At 40.4% G+C, this 16,736-nt stretch overlaps 1 protein-coding gene across 1 annotated transcript in view; it reads right to left on the reverse strand.

The window, feature by feature from the left end:
• Nucleotides 1–16,736, reverse strand: part of LOC135215280 (ATP-dependent DNA helicase PIF1-like) — a 72,715-nt gene that overhangs the window by 46,881 nt on the left and 9,098 nt on the right. Inside the window, exon 2 of the mRNA XM_064249825.1 lies at nt 5,020–5,261. Within this exon, the coding sequence (XP_064105895.1) occupies nt 5,020–5,261 (242 nt within the window). The remainder of the gene's footprint in view (nt 1–5,019; nt 5,262–16,736) is intronic.

The raw sequence follows: 16,736 nt of genomic DNA on the forward strand, positions 1-16,736 counted from the left end.
GCCCCCAGGGTATTCACGAAAATAGCAGAAGTGGTTGTGCAGCAATTGAGAACTCAGGGAATCATGGTAGCAGCATACCTCGACGATTGGTTGATCTGGGCACCAACTGTCGAGGAATGTCTCAAAGCCACCAAAAAGGTAGTTCACTTTCTGGAACATCTGGGGTTCCAGATAAACAAAACGAAATCCAGACTTACCCCGGAGTCTCGTTTTCAGTGGCTGGGAATCCAATGGGATTTGTCTTCCCACAATCTGTCAATTCCAGTGGCCAAACGGAAGGAAATAGCAAAATCTGTCAGGCAATTTCTCAGATGCAAACAAACATCAAGGAGAAACCAGGAAAGAATCCTAGGGTCCCTTCAGTTTGCTTCGGTAACAGATATCCTCCTGAAAGCAAGGCTAAAAGATATAAATCGGAGTTTGGCGATCGAGAGCAAACACCAAATCTCGAGACAAGTTGTCAGTAATTCCACAGATCCTTCGCAATCAACTCCGTCCATGGTCAAAAGTAAAGAACTTAGCCAAGAAAGTACCCCTTCAATATCCCCTTCCAGTGTTAACCATTCACACGGATGCCTCCCTGTCCGGGTGGGGGGGATATTCTCAGTTCAAACAGTTCAGGGGACTTGGTCAGTTCAATTTCGCCAGCTCCACATAAACGTTCTGAAGCAATGGCAGTATTTCTTACCTTGAAGAGACTGCTTCCCCCGAAAAAGTCTCATCTAAGGCTAGTTTTGGACAGTGCAGTGGTAGTTTCATTGCATCAACAGGGGAGGGTCCAAATCCAAGCATGTGAATCATGTCATGATAGCCATCTTTGCCCTAGCAAACAAACACAAATGGCATCTGTCCGCCACTCACCTGGCGGGGGTAAGAAATGTGATAGCAGACGCTTTGTCCCGGTCAGTTTCCTCTGGAATCAGAATGGTCCCCCATAGACGACGGGTCATTCCAGTGGATGTCCGGAGAGTCCCAGGTCTCCAAGTAGATCTCTTCGCCTCACAAGCGAACCACAAGCTCTCTTGCTATGTGGCCCCCAACCTGGACCCTCTGGCTTATGCCACGGACGCCCTGTCGTTAGATTGGGATCAGTGGAGAAAAATTTATGTTTTTCCTCCAGTGAATCTTCTCTTGAAAGTCTTAAGCAAGCTGAGGACTTTCAAGGGAATAGTAGCTCTGATTGCACCGGACTGGCCCAAGAGCAACTGGTATCCTCTTCTTCTGGAATTGGGTCTCCGACCTCAACGGATTCCCAATCCCAAGCTGTCACAATCAGTACAAATGAGGACTGTGTTCGCTTCCTCAGGAATTCTTCAGACCCTAACTTTATGGACTTCATGAAGTTTGCGGCTAATAAAGATGCTAATATTGATCCACAAAATATTCTCTTCCTAGAATCAGATAAGAGAGAGTCAACTATTAGACAATATGACTCAGCTGTTAAAAAATTAGCATCCTTCCTGAAAGAATCAAACACTACAACCATGACAGTTAATCTAGCTATATCCTTTTTCAGATCCTTGTTTGAAAAAAGGTTTAGCAGCTAGCACTATTACTACTCATAAATCGGCTTTGAAGAAGATCTTTCAGTTAGGTTTTCAGATAGATCTGACTGAATCTTATTTCACGTCTATTCCTAAAGCCTGTGCTAGACTTAAGACCTTCTCAAAGGCCTACTGCAGTTTCATGGTTCTTAAATGATGTCCTCAAACTAGCTTCAGATACTGACAACTCGTCTTGTACATTCATAATGCTTCTTAGAAAGACATTATTCTTATTAAGCCTAGCTTCAGGAGCTAGAATTTCAGAACTGTCGGCTCTATCCAGAGATGCGGGTCATGTGGAATTCCTCCCCTCAGGAGAAGTTCTGCTTGCTCCGGATCGTAGTTTTTTGGCTAAAAATGAGGATCCTCTTGCAAGGTGGGCCCCTTGGAAAGTCATCCCACTTCCCCAAGACCCTTCTCTCTGCCCAGTATCAACTTTAAGAGCCTTTCTATCTCGTACATCCTCAAGATCCTCAGGTTCTCTCTTCGTGAGAGAAAAAGGTGGTACTTTGTCAGTACAAGGTATTAGACAACAAATCCTTTACTTCATTAAACAAGCCAATCCTGATTCATTCCAAAGCACATGACATCAGGGGAGTAGCCACCTCAATTAATTACTTTCAACATATGAATTTTGAGGATCTAAAAAGTATACTGGATGGAAATCTCCGACAGTCTTTAAACGTCATTATCTAAAGTCCTTGGAATCTTTAAAATTTTCAGCAGTAGCAGCGGGAAACATTGTTTCTCCTGATACTGTATAGTAGTCGTAGTACAGATCCAGGTCTCCTTTCTACCTACCTCATCCAACATGCCTCACCCTATCGCCATGCTACTCGGATATCCTAGCCTTAGCCGCTGAAATCATTCTAGTGGATTGTCCCTTATTTTTTGCTAGGGACATCCACACTTTGTACTGATAATGTACTTCAGTGTACCTACCCTTATTTTTATGCTAGGGTAGGACACAATGTGTTTGTATATTTTGTAAATAATTTATCTAAGTAAATCTATTTTGTTAATATTACACTGCATTATTATAATTTACTATGTTTACTGTAATTTTAAGTACTTTACATTACTAACTTTCTTTTATGTTACTGTTTAGGAATAAGTTAGGCTTAAGTACTTAGTTTATATGCTGTAATTGATTTACTTATATTATATCCCTCATTTTACAACTGCTTTTCATTTGTCCTTTTTTCCATCTTGTCTGTTTCTCTGGTACTCTTTCATAGGCCGACACGAGCTGAGCCAGAAAAGGGATTTTGACGAAGGAAAAATCTATTTCTGGGTGATTGGCTCGTGTCGCCCTATGAAACCCACCCTGTATTGTTTACCCCCCCATGCAGGACAGATGTTTTTGTTTTAGATTAAGGATGTCCGCTAGGGGCGCTGCTGTCCGTGGCGTCCTCTAGTAGTAGTAGTACGGGCCGCATCGCCCGTTGGTATCAGCTCTCTCTTGTGGGGATTCTGATTGGAAGTTCTAATTGGTGAATGTCTCGTGGTAGTGTTCCCACTCGCCCCTATTGCCATACCGACACTTCTTTTTAAGAGCGAGCGAGTCAGTTTTACTGACATTTTCTTAATTTTGTTTTTCTCTGGTAATTTTAGATTAATTTTACCTAGAAAGAATTATATTAAGGATCCTTTCATAGGGCGACACGAGCCAATCACCCAGAAATAGATTTTTCCTTCGTCAAAATCCCTTTTTGTTTACAAAAAAATATTAAAAATAAATTCTTATAACTCCAAGAAGAACTGAACCAATGCATTAAACTTTTCAGAGTGTAGTAGTATCACGACATATCTTGATTTTTGAGTGATTTTTTTTTTTTTTTTTTTTTTGCATATTTTTTATGTGACATCATGATTTCTTGAAAGAAAGAAAAAAAAACTTAAAACTTGAATTTCTACCTAATTCTGAGAAAAATTTCAGTATAAGTTGAAGAATAAGCGGTACAAACTTGAAGCAAATCCCATCAAGCATAATGAAGTTAGCATTTACTTTATAATGGGGCCTTATGGCGTCGGCGTGCCCCTCAAATGTGTGTTAGTTATGGTAACTGACTTTGGCAAATGGCTGTCTTGATTTGACTGTTTATGTCAGTGCTTACAGTTGTTTATGCCAAGTGTATCGCATGCAGTAGTAAGTGGTTGTTAATTATAGAAAATAGTATTGAATTCTTAGACAAGTCACAAGGATGGGAAGACTGCTGTAATGTGTGAACATCTGCATTCAACCCAACGAACCTGAGCTTCTAGGCCTATTTCTTAGTTAAAAGCTAACTCAGCTATAATATGCATATCAGTGGTATCTACCAAAACTGAGACATAAAAAGCCTAGCCTAGTGTATAATACTGAAAATACATCTCACACTACAAGAAGTATATGATGAAATCTTATGTTTTAATAAAATTTTAAGACTACATGAGACATGAGTTTGGATGATAAACGATTATACTATACGTAAACTACGGTTCTTTTGTATGCTACATATTTTTGAGTTTCACAGACTGTTTTCATTGGAGATAACTTTGCTTATGTATTTATGGATCTAGCTTCAGTTCCAAAATCTTTACAGCGTGCTGGATTTAAGAGGTAATCATAACCACCTCAGCATTTTTCCTAGTTTCTTTACTGTCCAGCCTCTTCTGCAACAATAGTGTCAAAATCCACCCAGGCTACTCCAGCTTTTATTTCTCCTGTTTATTTACTACAACTTGCATGCAAAAAACACTGAAAAAGCTATAAAAATCTACTGCAAGAATTAAGTGCAACTATTCAGTTAGCCACAATATGTCAGCACCCTGGTGATTGAAAAGTACCTGTTGAGGTGCAGAAACTACAGTTGATTAATCACTGAAAGGAAAGAAGTTAAAAAATCATGAGATAATGGTTAGATTGAAAAATAGTGATTCCGCAATGAGGACGTAAACTTTGGAATTCTATGCAGAGCTCTAAAAAGTGCTGCTGACTCACTTAAATTCAGGAGGAACTGAGTACGGTCCAGGAGGAATATGCATCGTTAGTCTAAGATGATTCTTCCGTTGGTTACATAAAGGATTGTTGAGTCAAGAGGACATTTGATGATGACAATGTTGACATATAAAGTATACAATTAATTGGGTTGTGATGAAACAATAAGATGTGCAAATTTTAGTGACAATACGTAATAATGATCAAGATAAACAGGTTTATTTTCATTTTGGGAGATTACATTTTACAAGAACACACCATCATATTCTGAATGACTCCTAGTTAAGCATTTCTTTGATATAAAACATATTAGTATAAGATACTTGTTTCACAAGAGTGATTTCTAACACAATATGGTTGATAGACAAAGAAAATAAATAGGTTATAGCATTCGTGGAAGTAAAGTGCTGCACTTACGAAAATTGGTAAATATATGATCAAATTTCTTAAACCTACTTTACCTGTACATAACATCTTGGGGAGTCCTATCCATACCTTCCAATTCTAATAGACTGCAATATGTTAATGAACTCCTGGTCATTTTGTCTTCGCACGTCAGTAAGCTCCATATTGAGGTCTATACATCTTTCCCAGGCAGATGTCTGGAAACAAAACACTCTTTTCTCTCCAGGTTTTGTAACCGGTGGAAGTTGCAAGAAATCACCACACAGTATAAGTTGTATTCCACCAAATGGCTTATCGTTTCCTCTGATTGCACGAGCAACAGCTTCCAGTTTCTGCATCAGAATAGAAAGACTTAATATAAATAATAAATACATTAAGCTGATATCAATTTCTCTTCAAAGTGACAACAAAGAAATACAGTGCATTGGAAGTGAAATACAAAGCAATGAGAAAAATAATTGCTGACACTGAACAATATTAAGTTCGTACAGCTTGTAGTAACATTTATTTAGAGCTCTTCAAATTATTTCCTTCATATACTATTAAAAATTGCTTTATAAATCATTCATCCATATCAGCAATAATAAAAACCAATTTTTTTTTATTGAGTTCCATGTTAGCAGGGCCTCAAAAACTGACTAGGCAATCCTAGGGGATACCTTTGAAAAACATATACTACAGTAACAAATACATATGTCAATCACTTTAATCTAATTTTCAACTGGTAAGCTGCAGTATGATTCACAACCTCCACTGGTGCACAGCATCTAAAATCTTCAATTGGCCAAGAGTGTCTGATGAATATATTTCACAAACATACATCTGTTTAGATCAAACTAGAACTTTGTTTACTTTAAAAAGTGCTTTATGGTCAGCAACTCATCTTGTGTGGACTAGTGCTTTTTAAAAGTTCAAAGCTTTCAAACATAAGACTTTTGATGTCCCCCAGTGAGGAACCAATCTCATAGTCAAAAGTCAACCCTAAGAACCAAACTTCCTCTACAAGCAAACAGACTGGAGAATTTAAAATAATTTGTATCAGCCCAGTTAACAATTTGGTCAATTACCAGTTGAAGTTCACTTTTTATAACAACCTTTCAGGAATACTTGATGAGAGAGAGAGAAGCACTTTTTGAAGATATTAAAGGAGTATAAGATGGTAGAAAAAGGTCCCAACAAGATCCGAGGTTATCTACGGTGGAATTGGCAAATGCCTCCTTCCTTTTCCTCTAGCCAAACCTTTCCCTCAGAAGAAGCCCATTAGTACACTCTCCCACATGGAAGAACAGACACAGGCCCTGCCTCAGTAATAAGAACAGAATTTATGTGGGTCTACAAATGCAGCAGACATGAAGCAGCCAATTAGTTGGCCAATTCTCATATCTACACTGCTTTTGTTTTTTCTCTGTATGAGAAAACACACTCTAGCCTTAAAAACAAAACAAATTAACCCTTAAACGCCGGAGAGGTAAATAAAAAAATGACTCCCGTATGCCGGAGGGGTTTGAGAGTGAGCGCGTAAGTGGAAAAAATATTTTTTTCAAAAAATCACAGCGCGCTTAGTTTTCAAGATTAAGAGTTCATTTTTGGCTCCTTTTTTTCTCATTGCTTGAAGTTTAGTATGCAACCATCAGAAATGAAAAAAATTATCATTATCATATATAAATAATGCAATATATGATAGCGCAAAACGAAATTTCATATATAATTGTATTCAAATGGCGCTGTGCGACAAACGGTTAGAGGTAACAAGTTACTTTTTTTTTCGTTGTAATGTGCACTAAATTGCAATCATTTTGATATATAACACATTGTAAAACGATAAAGCAACACAGAGAAATATTATCACAAAATGATGCATGAATTCGTAGCGCGCGGATGTAAAAAATAAATTTTAAAAAATCACCATAAATCGAAATATTGTTATAGAGACTTGCAATTTGTTTCAAAATGAAGGAAAATGATTGAATATTACGATACTGTAAGAGTTTTAGCTTACAATGCAGTTTTTTACCATTTCGAACGAGTTAAAGTTGACCGAATGTCGAAATTTGTTAAAAAATTTTTTTATATGCAAATATAAAAAAAATGAGAAATGCTACAACCTTAATCCAATAATTTTTGTTATATTGTGCCTGTTTTGCGCACATTTTCATATATAAAACTTTGTTTAAAAAAGCGTAATATGAAAAGGCTCAAATATTAGGAGAATGTGACCTACGCGTTTCCGAGATTTTCGGCCGAGAATCGGCGCGCGGACGGAATAAAAATATTTTTTCAAAAATTTACCATAAATCGAGATATTGTTCTAGAGACTTGCAATATGTTTTAAAATGAAGATAAATGATTGAATATTACTAGACTGTAAGATTTTTATGTTATAAATGCGTTTTTTGACCTTTTCGGTTGAGTCAAAGTTGACCGATCGTAGTTTTTTTCGTACTTATCGTACTTTATATGCAAATATTTCAAAATGATAAATGCTACAACCTTCCAATAATTTTTGTTATATTGTGCATGTTTTTGCGCACATTTTCATATATAAAACTTTAAAAAAAGCGTAATATGAAAAAGGCTCAAATATTAGGAGAATGTGACCTACGCGTTTCCGAGATTTTCGGCCGAGAATCGGCGCGCGGACGGAATAAAAAATATTTTTTTCAAATATTCACCATAAATCGAGATATTGTTCTAGAGACTTGCAATATGTTTTAAAATGAAGATAAATGATTGAATATTACGAGACTGTAAGATTTTTATGTTATAAATGCGTTTTTTGACCTTTTCGGTTGAGTCAAATTGACCGTCGTAGTTTTCGTATTATCCGTATTTTATGCAAATTATTTCAAAATGATAATCTACAACCTTGTTTTTTTTTCGTACTTATGTATTTTAATGCAAATCAAAAATGATAAAGTACAACCTTCCAATAATTTTTTGTTATATTTTGCATGTTTTTGCGCACATTTTCATATATAAACCTTTAAAAAAAGCGTAATATGAAAAGGCACAAACATTAGGAGAATGTGACCTACGCGTTTCCGAGATTTTCGGCAGGAATCGGCGCGCGGACGGATAAAAATATTTTTTTCAATATTCACCATAAATCGAGATATTGTTCTAGAGACTTGCAATATGTTTTAAATTGAAGATAAATGATTGAATATTACTAGACTGTAAGAGTTTTTTATGTTATATATCGTTTTTGACCTTTTCGGTTGAGTCAAAGTGACCGATCGCTAGTTTTTTTCGTACTTATCGTACTTTATATGCAAAATATTTCAAAAATTATATATGTTACAACCTTCCAATATTTTTTGTTATATTGTGCATGTTTTTGCGCACATTTCCATATATAAACCTTTAAAAAAAGCGTAATATGAAAAGGCTCAAATATTAGGAGAATGTGACCTACGCGTTTCAGAGATTTTCGGCCGAAAATCGTCGCGCGGAGGGGAAAAAAATATTTTTTTAAAAATTCACCATAAATCGAGATATTGTTCTAGAGACTTGCAATATGTTTTAAAATGAAGGATAAATGATTTGAAATATTACTAGACTGTAAGATTTTTGTTATGTTATAAATGCGTTTTTTGACCTTTTCGGTTGAGTTCAAAGTTGACCCGATCGTAGTTTTTTTTTCGTATTATCGTACTTTATATGCAAAAATTTCAAAAATTATAAATGCTACAACCTTCGTTCCAATATTTTTTGTTATATTGTGCATGTTTTGCGCACATTTCCATATATAAAACTATAAAAATAAGCGTAATATGAAAAGGCTCAAATATTAGGAGAATGTGACCTACGCGTTTCAGAGATTTTCCCGGCAAAAAATTGTCGCGCGGAGGGGAAAAAATTTTTTTTTTCAAAAATTCACCATAAATCGAGATATTGTTCTAGAGACTTGCAATATGTTTTAAATGAAGATAAATGATTGAATATTACTAGACTGTAAGATTTTTATGTTATAAATGCGTTTTTTGACCTTTTCGGTTGAGTCAAAGTTGACCGATCGTATTTTTTTTCGTACTTATCGTACTTTATATGCAAATATTTCAAAAATGATAAATGCTACAACCTTCCAATATTTTTTGTTATGTTGTGCATGTTTTTGCACACATTTCCATATATAAAAACTATAAAATAAGCGTAATATGAAAAGGCACAAATATTAGGAGAATGTGACCTACGCGTTTCCGAGATTTTCGGCCGAGAATCGGCGCGCGGCGGACGGAATAAAAATATGTTTTTTTCAAATATTCACCATAAATCGAGATATTGTTCTAGAGACTTGCAATTTGTTTTAAAGTGAAGGTAAATGATTGAATATTACTAGACTGTAAGTAATTTGCTTACCCCCCATATTTATAATATATATATATATATATATTTATATATATATATATATATAGATATATATATATATATATATATATATATATATATTATATATATATATATATATATAATAATTTTTTTTATACGTAAAATATATATATTACATTCTTCGATTCTGGTACCAATACATAAATAAAAGGAATGCAGGTGACAATGAAATGTCTTATTATTATTTTATCATGCACACATTCAGATATATAAAAAATTGTAATAAATATAAAACTAAATATAAAATAAATGCAGAATACTCACTCGTAATCCTGACTCTTCGTTCTATTCTTGTTTTCTCCCTCCTCCATTGAAGAGTCTTGCATTTTTTTCCACTCGACATGACGAGGTACAGGTGGAGGAGGGGAGACGCGCGCCCTTACTGCTGATGGACCGGCGGCCCCGTGCGCCCTCCGCTGTCGGTTTAGGGGGCGCGCTCCAATACATGACCTTAGTGTGATACTTTCGGTCACACTCCCCTATCCTGCAAAGAGCAACTTGCAGAGACGACAGAAGAACCGGGTGTCTCTCCTTCTGCCATTCATATGGCACGGCGGCCGTTCTGCCTTCGCCCTTCTAAGGCCTCCAGTATGTGTTCCCCTGGCTGCAGCCGACACGCAGGGTCCACTACCCGACGAGAAGCGGTGATGGCGGGTTCGGCAGCAAGAGGGGCGTCGTCGCAGGGGTCGTCAGCAGGGGCGTCGTCAGCAGGGGCGTCGGCAGCAGGGGCGGCGGAGCAGGGGCGGCGGCAGCAGGGGCGGCGGCAGCAGCGTCGTCAGCAGGGGCGGCGGCAGCAGGGGCGGCGGCAGGTCGAGCGAAGTTGGCCCTCCTATCTGCCCTTTCCTCTAGGGGCAGATCTGCAGCTCGGGGCAGGGGGTCAGTTATGGAAGGCCACTCATCGGATCAAAGTTGATGAGGGCATTCCCGGCTACCTCTAGGAACTGTACGTGGGTCAACCTCGGAAGATTGTCACCGCGGGGGGTACCCACAGTACAGTATGTAGGCATTTTGGAGGGCCAACTGAAGGATGTATTTGAGGAGCTTCTGTGTCCACCTTCTGGTTCTCCCGGCTGTCGAAGGGATAGTACTGGATGAGCTGATCAAAGAGATCAACTCCTCCCATGTGCCTGTTGTAGTGCCCAATGACAGTAGGCCGCTTGGTACGAAACTCCTCAAACACAACTCGGCCCTGTCGAGGTGTCTTCTTCCTCTGTACGATCTCTTCTTGGATGGGGTTCATGACTCGTCGTAATCATGGGGACGAGTCGGACACCCTTCCAACAGATGACGAAGACAGCGCCCTTCCGCCGCCACTCTGTCTCTCCTCTTGCCAGGTGTTGCGGATGACTAGCGAACCTCTTGAGGACATTCGGGGCCCCACGCACCAACCGAAGGGTCCACTGACGTGAACACCTGCTTCATACAGTTCCTGGGCCAGGGATACCGAGTTATAATAATTATCCATAAACAGGTGATATCCCTGGTTACGGAAACGTCCCACAAGGTTGAATACAGTGTCACGCAGCGTGGAGAATACCCCGGTATACACTGAAAAGTCCACAACGTATCCAGTGTTGGCCTCGGTAATGAGAAAGAATTTCACACCATATTTCTTTGGCTTCTTGGGGTTATACACTTTTATAATAAGACGTCCTTTGTAAGGCATCATCCCCTCATCCAAAGACAGGTTCTTTCCAGGAATCACGAGATTACTACACCGCTCACGGATATAATCCAACACTCTACGCACTAAAATGAGGCGATCACTGTTATTCCGGGGTATGGCCCTTCGGTTGAAGGCGTTGAAGTACCTGTCCATCGCCAGGAAATTATCACGGGACATTCGGCATACATAAAAAATAACTTCTCTTCCAATATTGCCTGACGTCGATAGCAGGTGTCAAACCAAAATAAATGTGGAGCCCCAAAAAATGTGCCATGTCAATGAGATTGCAACCCCGCCATAATACGACAAGGTCGTCTTCAGCTCATACCGGCAGTACCGAGCGTAGTCCACCGTCTCGTGTACCAGGTATTCCAGCAATTCCCGCGTCAGGAAAAGCTGGATGAATCCCAAAACAGTCAGGGGTATTGGTACGGTCATCCCAGGTTGCCGTGAAGGGGTGCATGTTAGGAGGGGTGGGGTCCTCCGTCCACCCCTCGTCACTCTCCGACGACCGACCTTCACCTTGGCTGGCGCGACGAGCCGACCTTCTACGTGCCCGTGCGCGCGCACGGGTGCGGGCACGATGCACACTACACCCCCCCCCCCGTTGGCCCATCACCCTCACTTAGGCCCTCACTTTCTGTATCGTCCTCTGCGATAAAACTTGAGCCCGTATCCCCACCCTCCCCCTCCCCCTCCCCTCAGATTCCCCTCGTATGCACTGAATTCGAGCTCACTTTCGGGATGTGAGCCTCGAACGGACATTGGGGGCAAATATTCATCCTCACTTTCATCGGGACTGCTGGTCCTCATCGTCACTCGATGACCGTCCTCCATCAAAATGAGGACTTGCGACATGTTCCCGTATTCAAGCTCCGAAAGATATTCGTCTATGTCCCTTGGTTGGAGGCCTCCCAAATGCCTACGAATGCCCCTAAGGACGCCCACATGCTTCCTAGGGTAACCAAAGGCATACGATGTTTTCCCGAAAACACTTTCAGACACACGTGGCCGCACAGAACGGCCTTGAGGCGCGGTCATGCTGGGTGCTTGGCCCCTCGCCAGCATCCATGTCCAAAACTCGCCTTACACGATCCCTTCCGACGGGTAAAACGCGCCTTTCACGGTTCACACGTCGTTGAGACATATCTAGGAATGTCTTGTAGCAATACAAATGCTCAAAGTCTCGCACAAGTCCAGAAAACACGCTTTTCACGAAAGATCGCTCTCGGATGGTGCGCTACTGATGCTGGCTGGAGCGAGAAGAAGGGATATGGCGCATGCGCACCTGGGTCACGCTTCAAAACAAAACAAGGCCTTGATCCGTGGACTCCCAGCATTCCCCAAGGTGCGTGATTCAAAAGTTTTAGGCTGGTAGGCCTATAAGTATTTTTTCCGCGAATTTTAAAAGAAACTTTTGTATGTCGACGTAAAATACGTCCAGTCGGCACCCGACAGACAATTTATCTCGACGTAAAATACGTCCAGTCGGCGCGTTTAAGGGTTAAGAAGTACAATAAAAATGAAAAACCAAACAATTACAAATTTTTAATCAATTGTACTATTCATAGCCAACAAACATGAGGTCTTAACACTAGGATAAATCTTCTGGCACTAGCTTTAAACTGGTTAAAAACAATCAAAGGCGGTAAAATGCAAGGAATCTGTGGGCATCTGGCATCCGATGCGTAGATTAGGTGGAGGCAAGTCAAGAAAGTGCATTTGAATCCAGTGATGCACCAGTCTTCTTCCAACCCAGGATAAAATGTAAGAGGGGTGGCTAGAGGTGGGCCTCAGGTTTGTAAGCTATGGGAAATACTAATTGATTAAAAGGTTGTCATTTGTTCATATGTTTGTTTGTTTGTATGGTGCTTTTACGTTGCATGGAACCAGTGGTTATTCAGCAACGGGACCAACGGCTTTACGTGACTTCTGAACCACGTCGAGAGTGAACTTCTATCACCAGAAATACACATCTCTCACTCCTCAATGGAATGGCCGAGAATCGAACCCGCGAGGTGAGAAGCAAGCACCAAACCAACCACGCCACCGAGGCGAAGTATTTGTTCATATGTGGAACAAACCTTTGGTTTTAACAATAGGATAGATCTATACTTGAAATGAGATTGCTAAAAAAGACCTAACCCTATGAGATGTTAGATATTTTGATATCTAACGCTCAGTCCACTGGGTTCAAATACAATGAAACATGACCAGATTCACTGCATTCATGGAAGTTCAAAAGAACTATATCTGCTCAGGCAACAAATCATGTCAGCCACAAGAAAAGGTTTAGCCACCACCCCTCACTCCCCTTGCCGGAGAGAGGAGTTTAAGCTACTGAGAAGCAGATTTGCATGTTGCAAGGAACCTGAGTGTGCTGTTACAGTATGGCTGCAACACTTATCTTCATCAAGCCAGTTCCAGCGTATGATGTGTCTATTCTTCAAACTGCCTGCAGGAATGAAGAAAGAAGAAAAGGGAAAGAAAAGAGGCCAGTCAACTCCCTCGTTCCCTACTCCACACAAATTATCTTAGACATGATACAAACTGTCCCGCCTGGGGGACTGGATGAGTCACACTTGTTGAACAGCCACCACTGGACCCTAGGAAAACATGTCCAATGTTCAGTGTGCAACGCTCTTCATGCAGAAGAAATTCAACCACTTAGGCTAAGCTAAGATGGAAAGGAAGGTTCAAACTAACTGGCTATGCTAAGCTAGACTGAGAACTCGATTACTTAAGCCAGGAAGATGGTTAAGGCAGACTCCTCTTACAAAGAGAGAGAGAAAACGATGTGTGTAAGAGTGGAAAAACATATTCAAGCAAGATTGTACTGCAATTTTATTCCATATGACAAAAGGAATACCAAATCAAACATCAGAGGGAGACACGAGCCACATCGGAAAAACCGTCTGTAAGGTTGGTACCCTCACATGACAACGCAGCCTCGCAGGCCAGCACAAAGAAGGGGCTCCAAGGATACATATAAAGGAACACACCGGCGACAAGACTGACTGGGTTCCAAATTCTCTTTACGGCACCAATGGACGTACCAAAATCAGTGAAGTGGCAACTCTGTCAGAGGGAACTGAAGCAGAGGGGTTCTCAATGTCTGAGCAGAATGCCGCTGCTGCCTAACTTCAAGGCGAGAAGTAGGGTTCACAACTGTAGAGCCTGAAAGGAAACAATAATGTGCCTTCCCCCTCAGGGAAAGAAGATACGTATCTTCTATCCTGCGAGAGGAAAAAGAATCATATTTATCTGTAAGGATAAAGGGAAGGGAGAGCTGCATGACTCAGGCACCCCCCTTTACAATCTTTGATTGTTTTTAACTAGTTTCCAGCTGACACCATTAGATTTATCTTATTGTTAAGGCTGAAGATTTATTGTGTGGGTGAACAAATGAAAGAATGTTAAACTCAGCTAAGTTAATCCAAGGGAAGAGGGCAATTGGCTGCAAATTCCTATTTGGAATGTTGACAGATGTGATAACTTCAGACTTGGCCCTTCCTTTGGACTTCAATAAGACTGGTAAACTTTTAGTCATCATGAAGAGCTTTCAGGCATACCCTGTACTTATTTGTACTTATTTCATCTGTACTATTAGTTTTATTGATAGCAGTCTCTTGATCTTTATATTTCAGGTACTCCAGGTGAATGATCTACATTGCACTCTGCACGCTCTCGCTCTAAACGAGTCTCCATATCCAGTTTTAGAGCTGGGAAAAAGGTGATCATATATGATGGCATCAAAGTAACAATAAGGAGCAATTCTGAAAGATGTTTAGATCTGAAACAAGGGGAAAAAATAGCTTATATCTGAAACAAGGGGAAAAAATATTCCACCTGACTAAGAGCCCTTTCACGTACCACAAGCCTTTAACAAAGAATATTCTATGGTGAAGCCACGTGACTTCAAAAAGGCTCTGATCAAATATGTGTTAAGACACTGAGCAGCAGTGAATGAATTTAAAATTCTCCTGATGGCTTCTGTTAATTAAGGGAGTGCATATGACAGTACCCACAGAATAATGTTATGAAAGGTATGATATAGTAGTATTACTGGTAAATGTGTAAAATTATCTGAATCTATCCATAAACAAAGCAATGCTTATGGAGTCATCAAGTGAATTTGCAGTAAATAGAACTGGGGTACTAAAAAGAAATCACCTCTCCTGTTTGACTACTCTTTGTTTTTATGATTTTATATTGAAAGAATTGGTTGGAGTGGAGGAGAGGATTAATAAAAACTTGACATACTTGGAATGTGCAAGTACTGTTGTGCCAATAAGAAAATACCACAAGGATTGCAAAGCTTACTTAATGTATCATTAATCTGGAGAGATGGGACTCAAGATGAAGCTAAAAAAACACAGTAAGGATGAAATAACACCAGATAGAGAAAGGGTTAATGAGGTTGAATCTTTCAAATATTGAGGTGCAGTAAGTTCAGTACAGGTTCTCTTGAGTTGGATTTTCATGAAACTAAAAAAATAAATTATAGGTCAGGCTAAGTAAGATTTGGATGTTGGAAAAATTGTACAATAAACTGTTGAGAGGGAAAACCTATTTTCTGGGCTCATCTCTTCGTGTCGGCCTATGAAAGTATCCTTAATATCATTCTTTCTAGGTAAATTAGCCTAAAATTACCAGAGAAAAACAAAATTAAGAAAATGTCAGTAAAACTTGACTCGCTCACTCTTAAAAAGAAGTGTCGGTATGATATAGGGGCGAGTGTGGAACACTACCACGAGACAAACACCAATTAGAACTTCCCTATCAGAATCCCCCCAAGAGAGAGCTGATACCAACGGGCGATGCACCGCCTCTACTACTACTACTAGAGGACGCCACGGACAGCAGCGCCCCTAGCGGACATCCTTAATTTTTAGCGCCAGCGACAAGTCGCCATTTTCTTGTGCTTGTGCTTTTCTTGCGATTTATCCGCATCTTCATCATGGAACGCTCTGCAATTGCCACGGCTAAGTTAAGTAACTCATAAGTAACGTTTTACCGTATTTTTATCTTCCGGGTACCAGTATTTTCCTTTTTTATAGGTCATATACTGGTTCCCCGGTTGTCTCGTGGCGGCCATGCCGCCTCGTAAGAATTCCCGGTCCTCCATACTGGGACTTCTTATGCTTATGGGCTTACTTTATCACATTCATTGTTTTACATCGAGTTTTAGCTAGTTCAGCCCTCCTACCATTCTCTTAGCTTGGTATTTAGGGCTATTATTATTTTTTCTGGCCCAGCAAAGCATCCCGGCTCTTGCTCTACATCGGCTATCGCTGGCTCCGAGTAGGCTCCTGTTTGCTCGGAACAGTCCTGCCTCCTCCTGGGCTTCTTTCTCTTTTACTAAAAGTGTCTCTTCCTCCTTTCGATGTATTTTTATTATTTAGGGTGTTAGGCTAGCCTAGGTGCTTGTTCCACATATTGGTACAGCTTGGTTCACGTGGCCCTACCACGGTTGTGTTGCTCGCGGCCTAGGCCACTTGCGGTCACGTGTCCTATAGCACCTTACCCTGCCCCTTCCCTCCCTCTCTGATGTAGGGAGGGGCTGGGGGACCCCTTGGTTGTTATAACAACCTCATCGCCTTCTCTCACACTCTCGGAGGTGACCGGGGGGTCCCCCCAGCAGGGGGTATAGGGCGACCACTATAAGGTACCGGGTCTCCATGCGGGTAGTTGGTGAGGCGGGGAGGAGTAGGCCATCCCTCCCCCCTTTTCTCGCTCCCGCCGTGTTTCG

The sequence above is a fragment of the Macrobrachium nipponense genome, chromosome 5 (assembly GCF_015104395.2).
Source record: "Macrobrachium nipponense isolate FS-2020 chromosome 5, ASM1510439v2, whole genome shotgun sequence".
NCBI lineage: Eukaryota > Metazoa > Arthropoda > Malacostraca > Decapoda > Palaemonidae > Macrobrachium > Macrobrachium nipponense.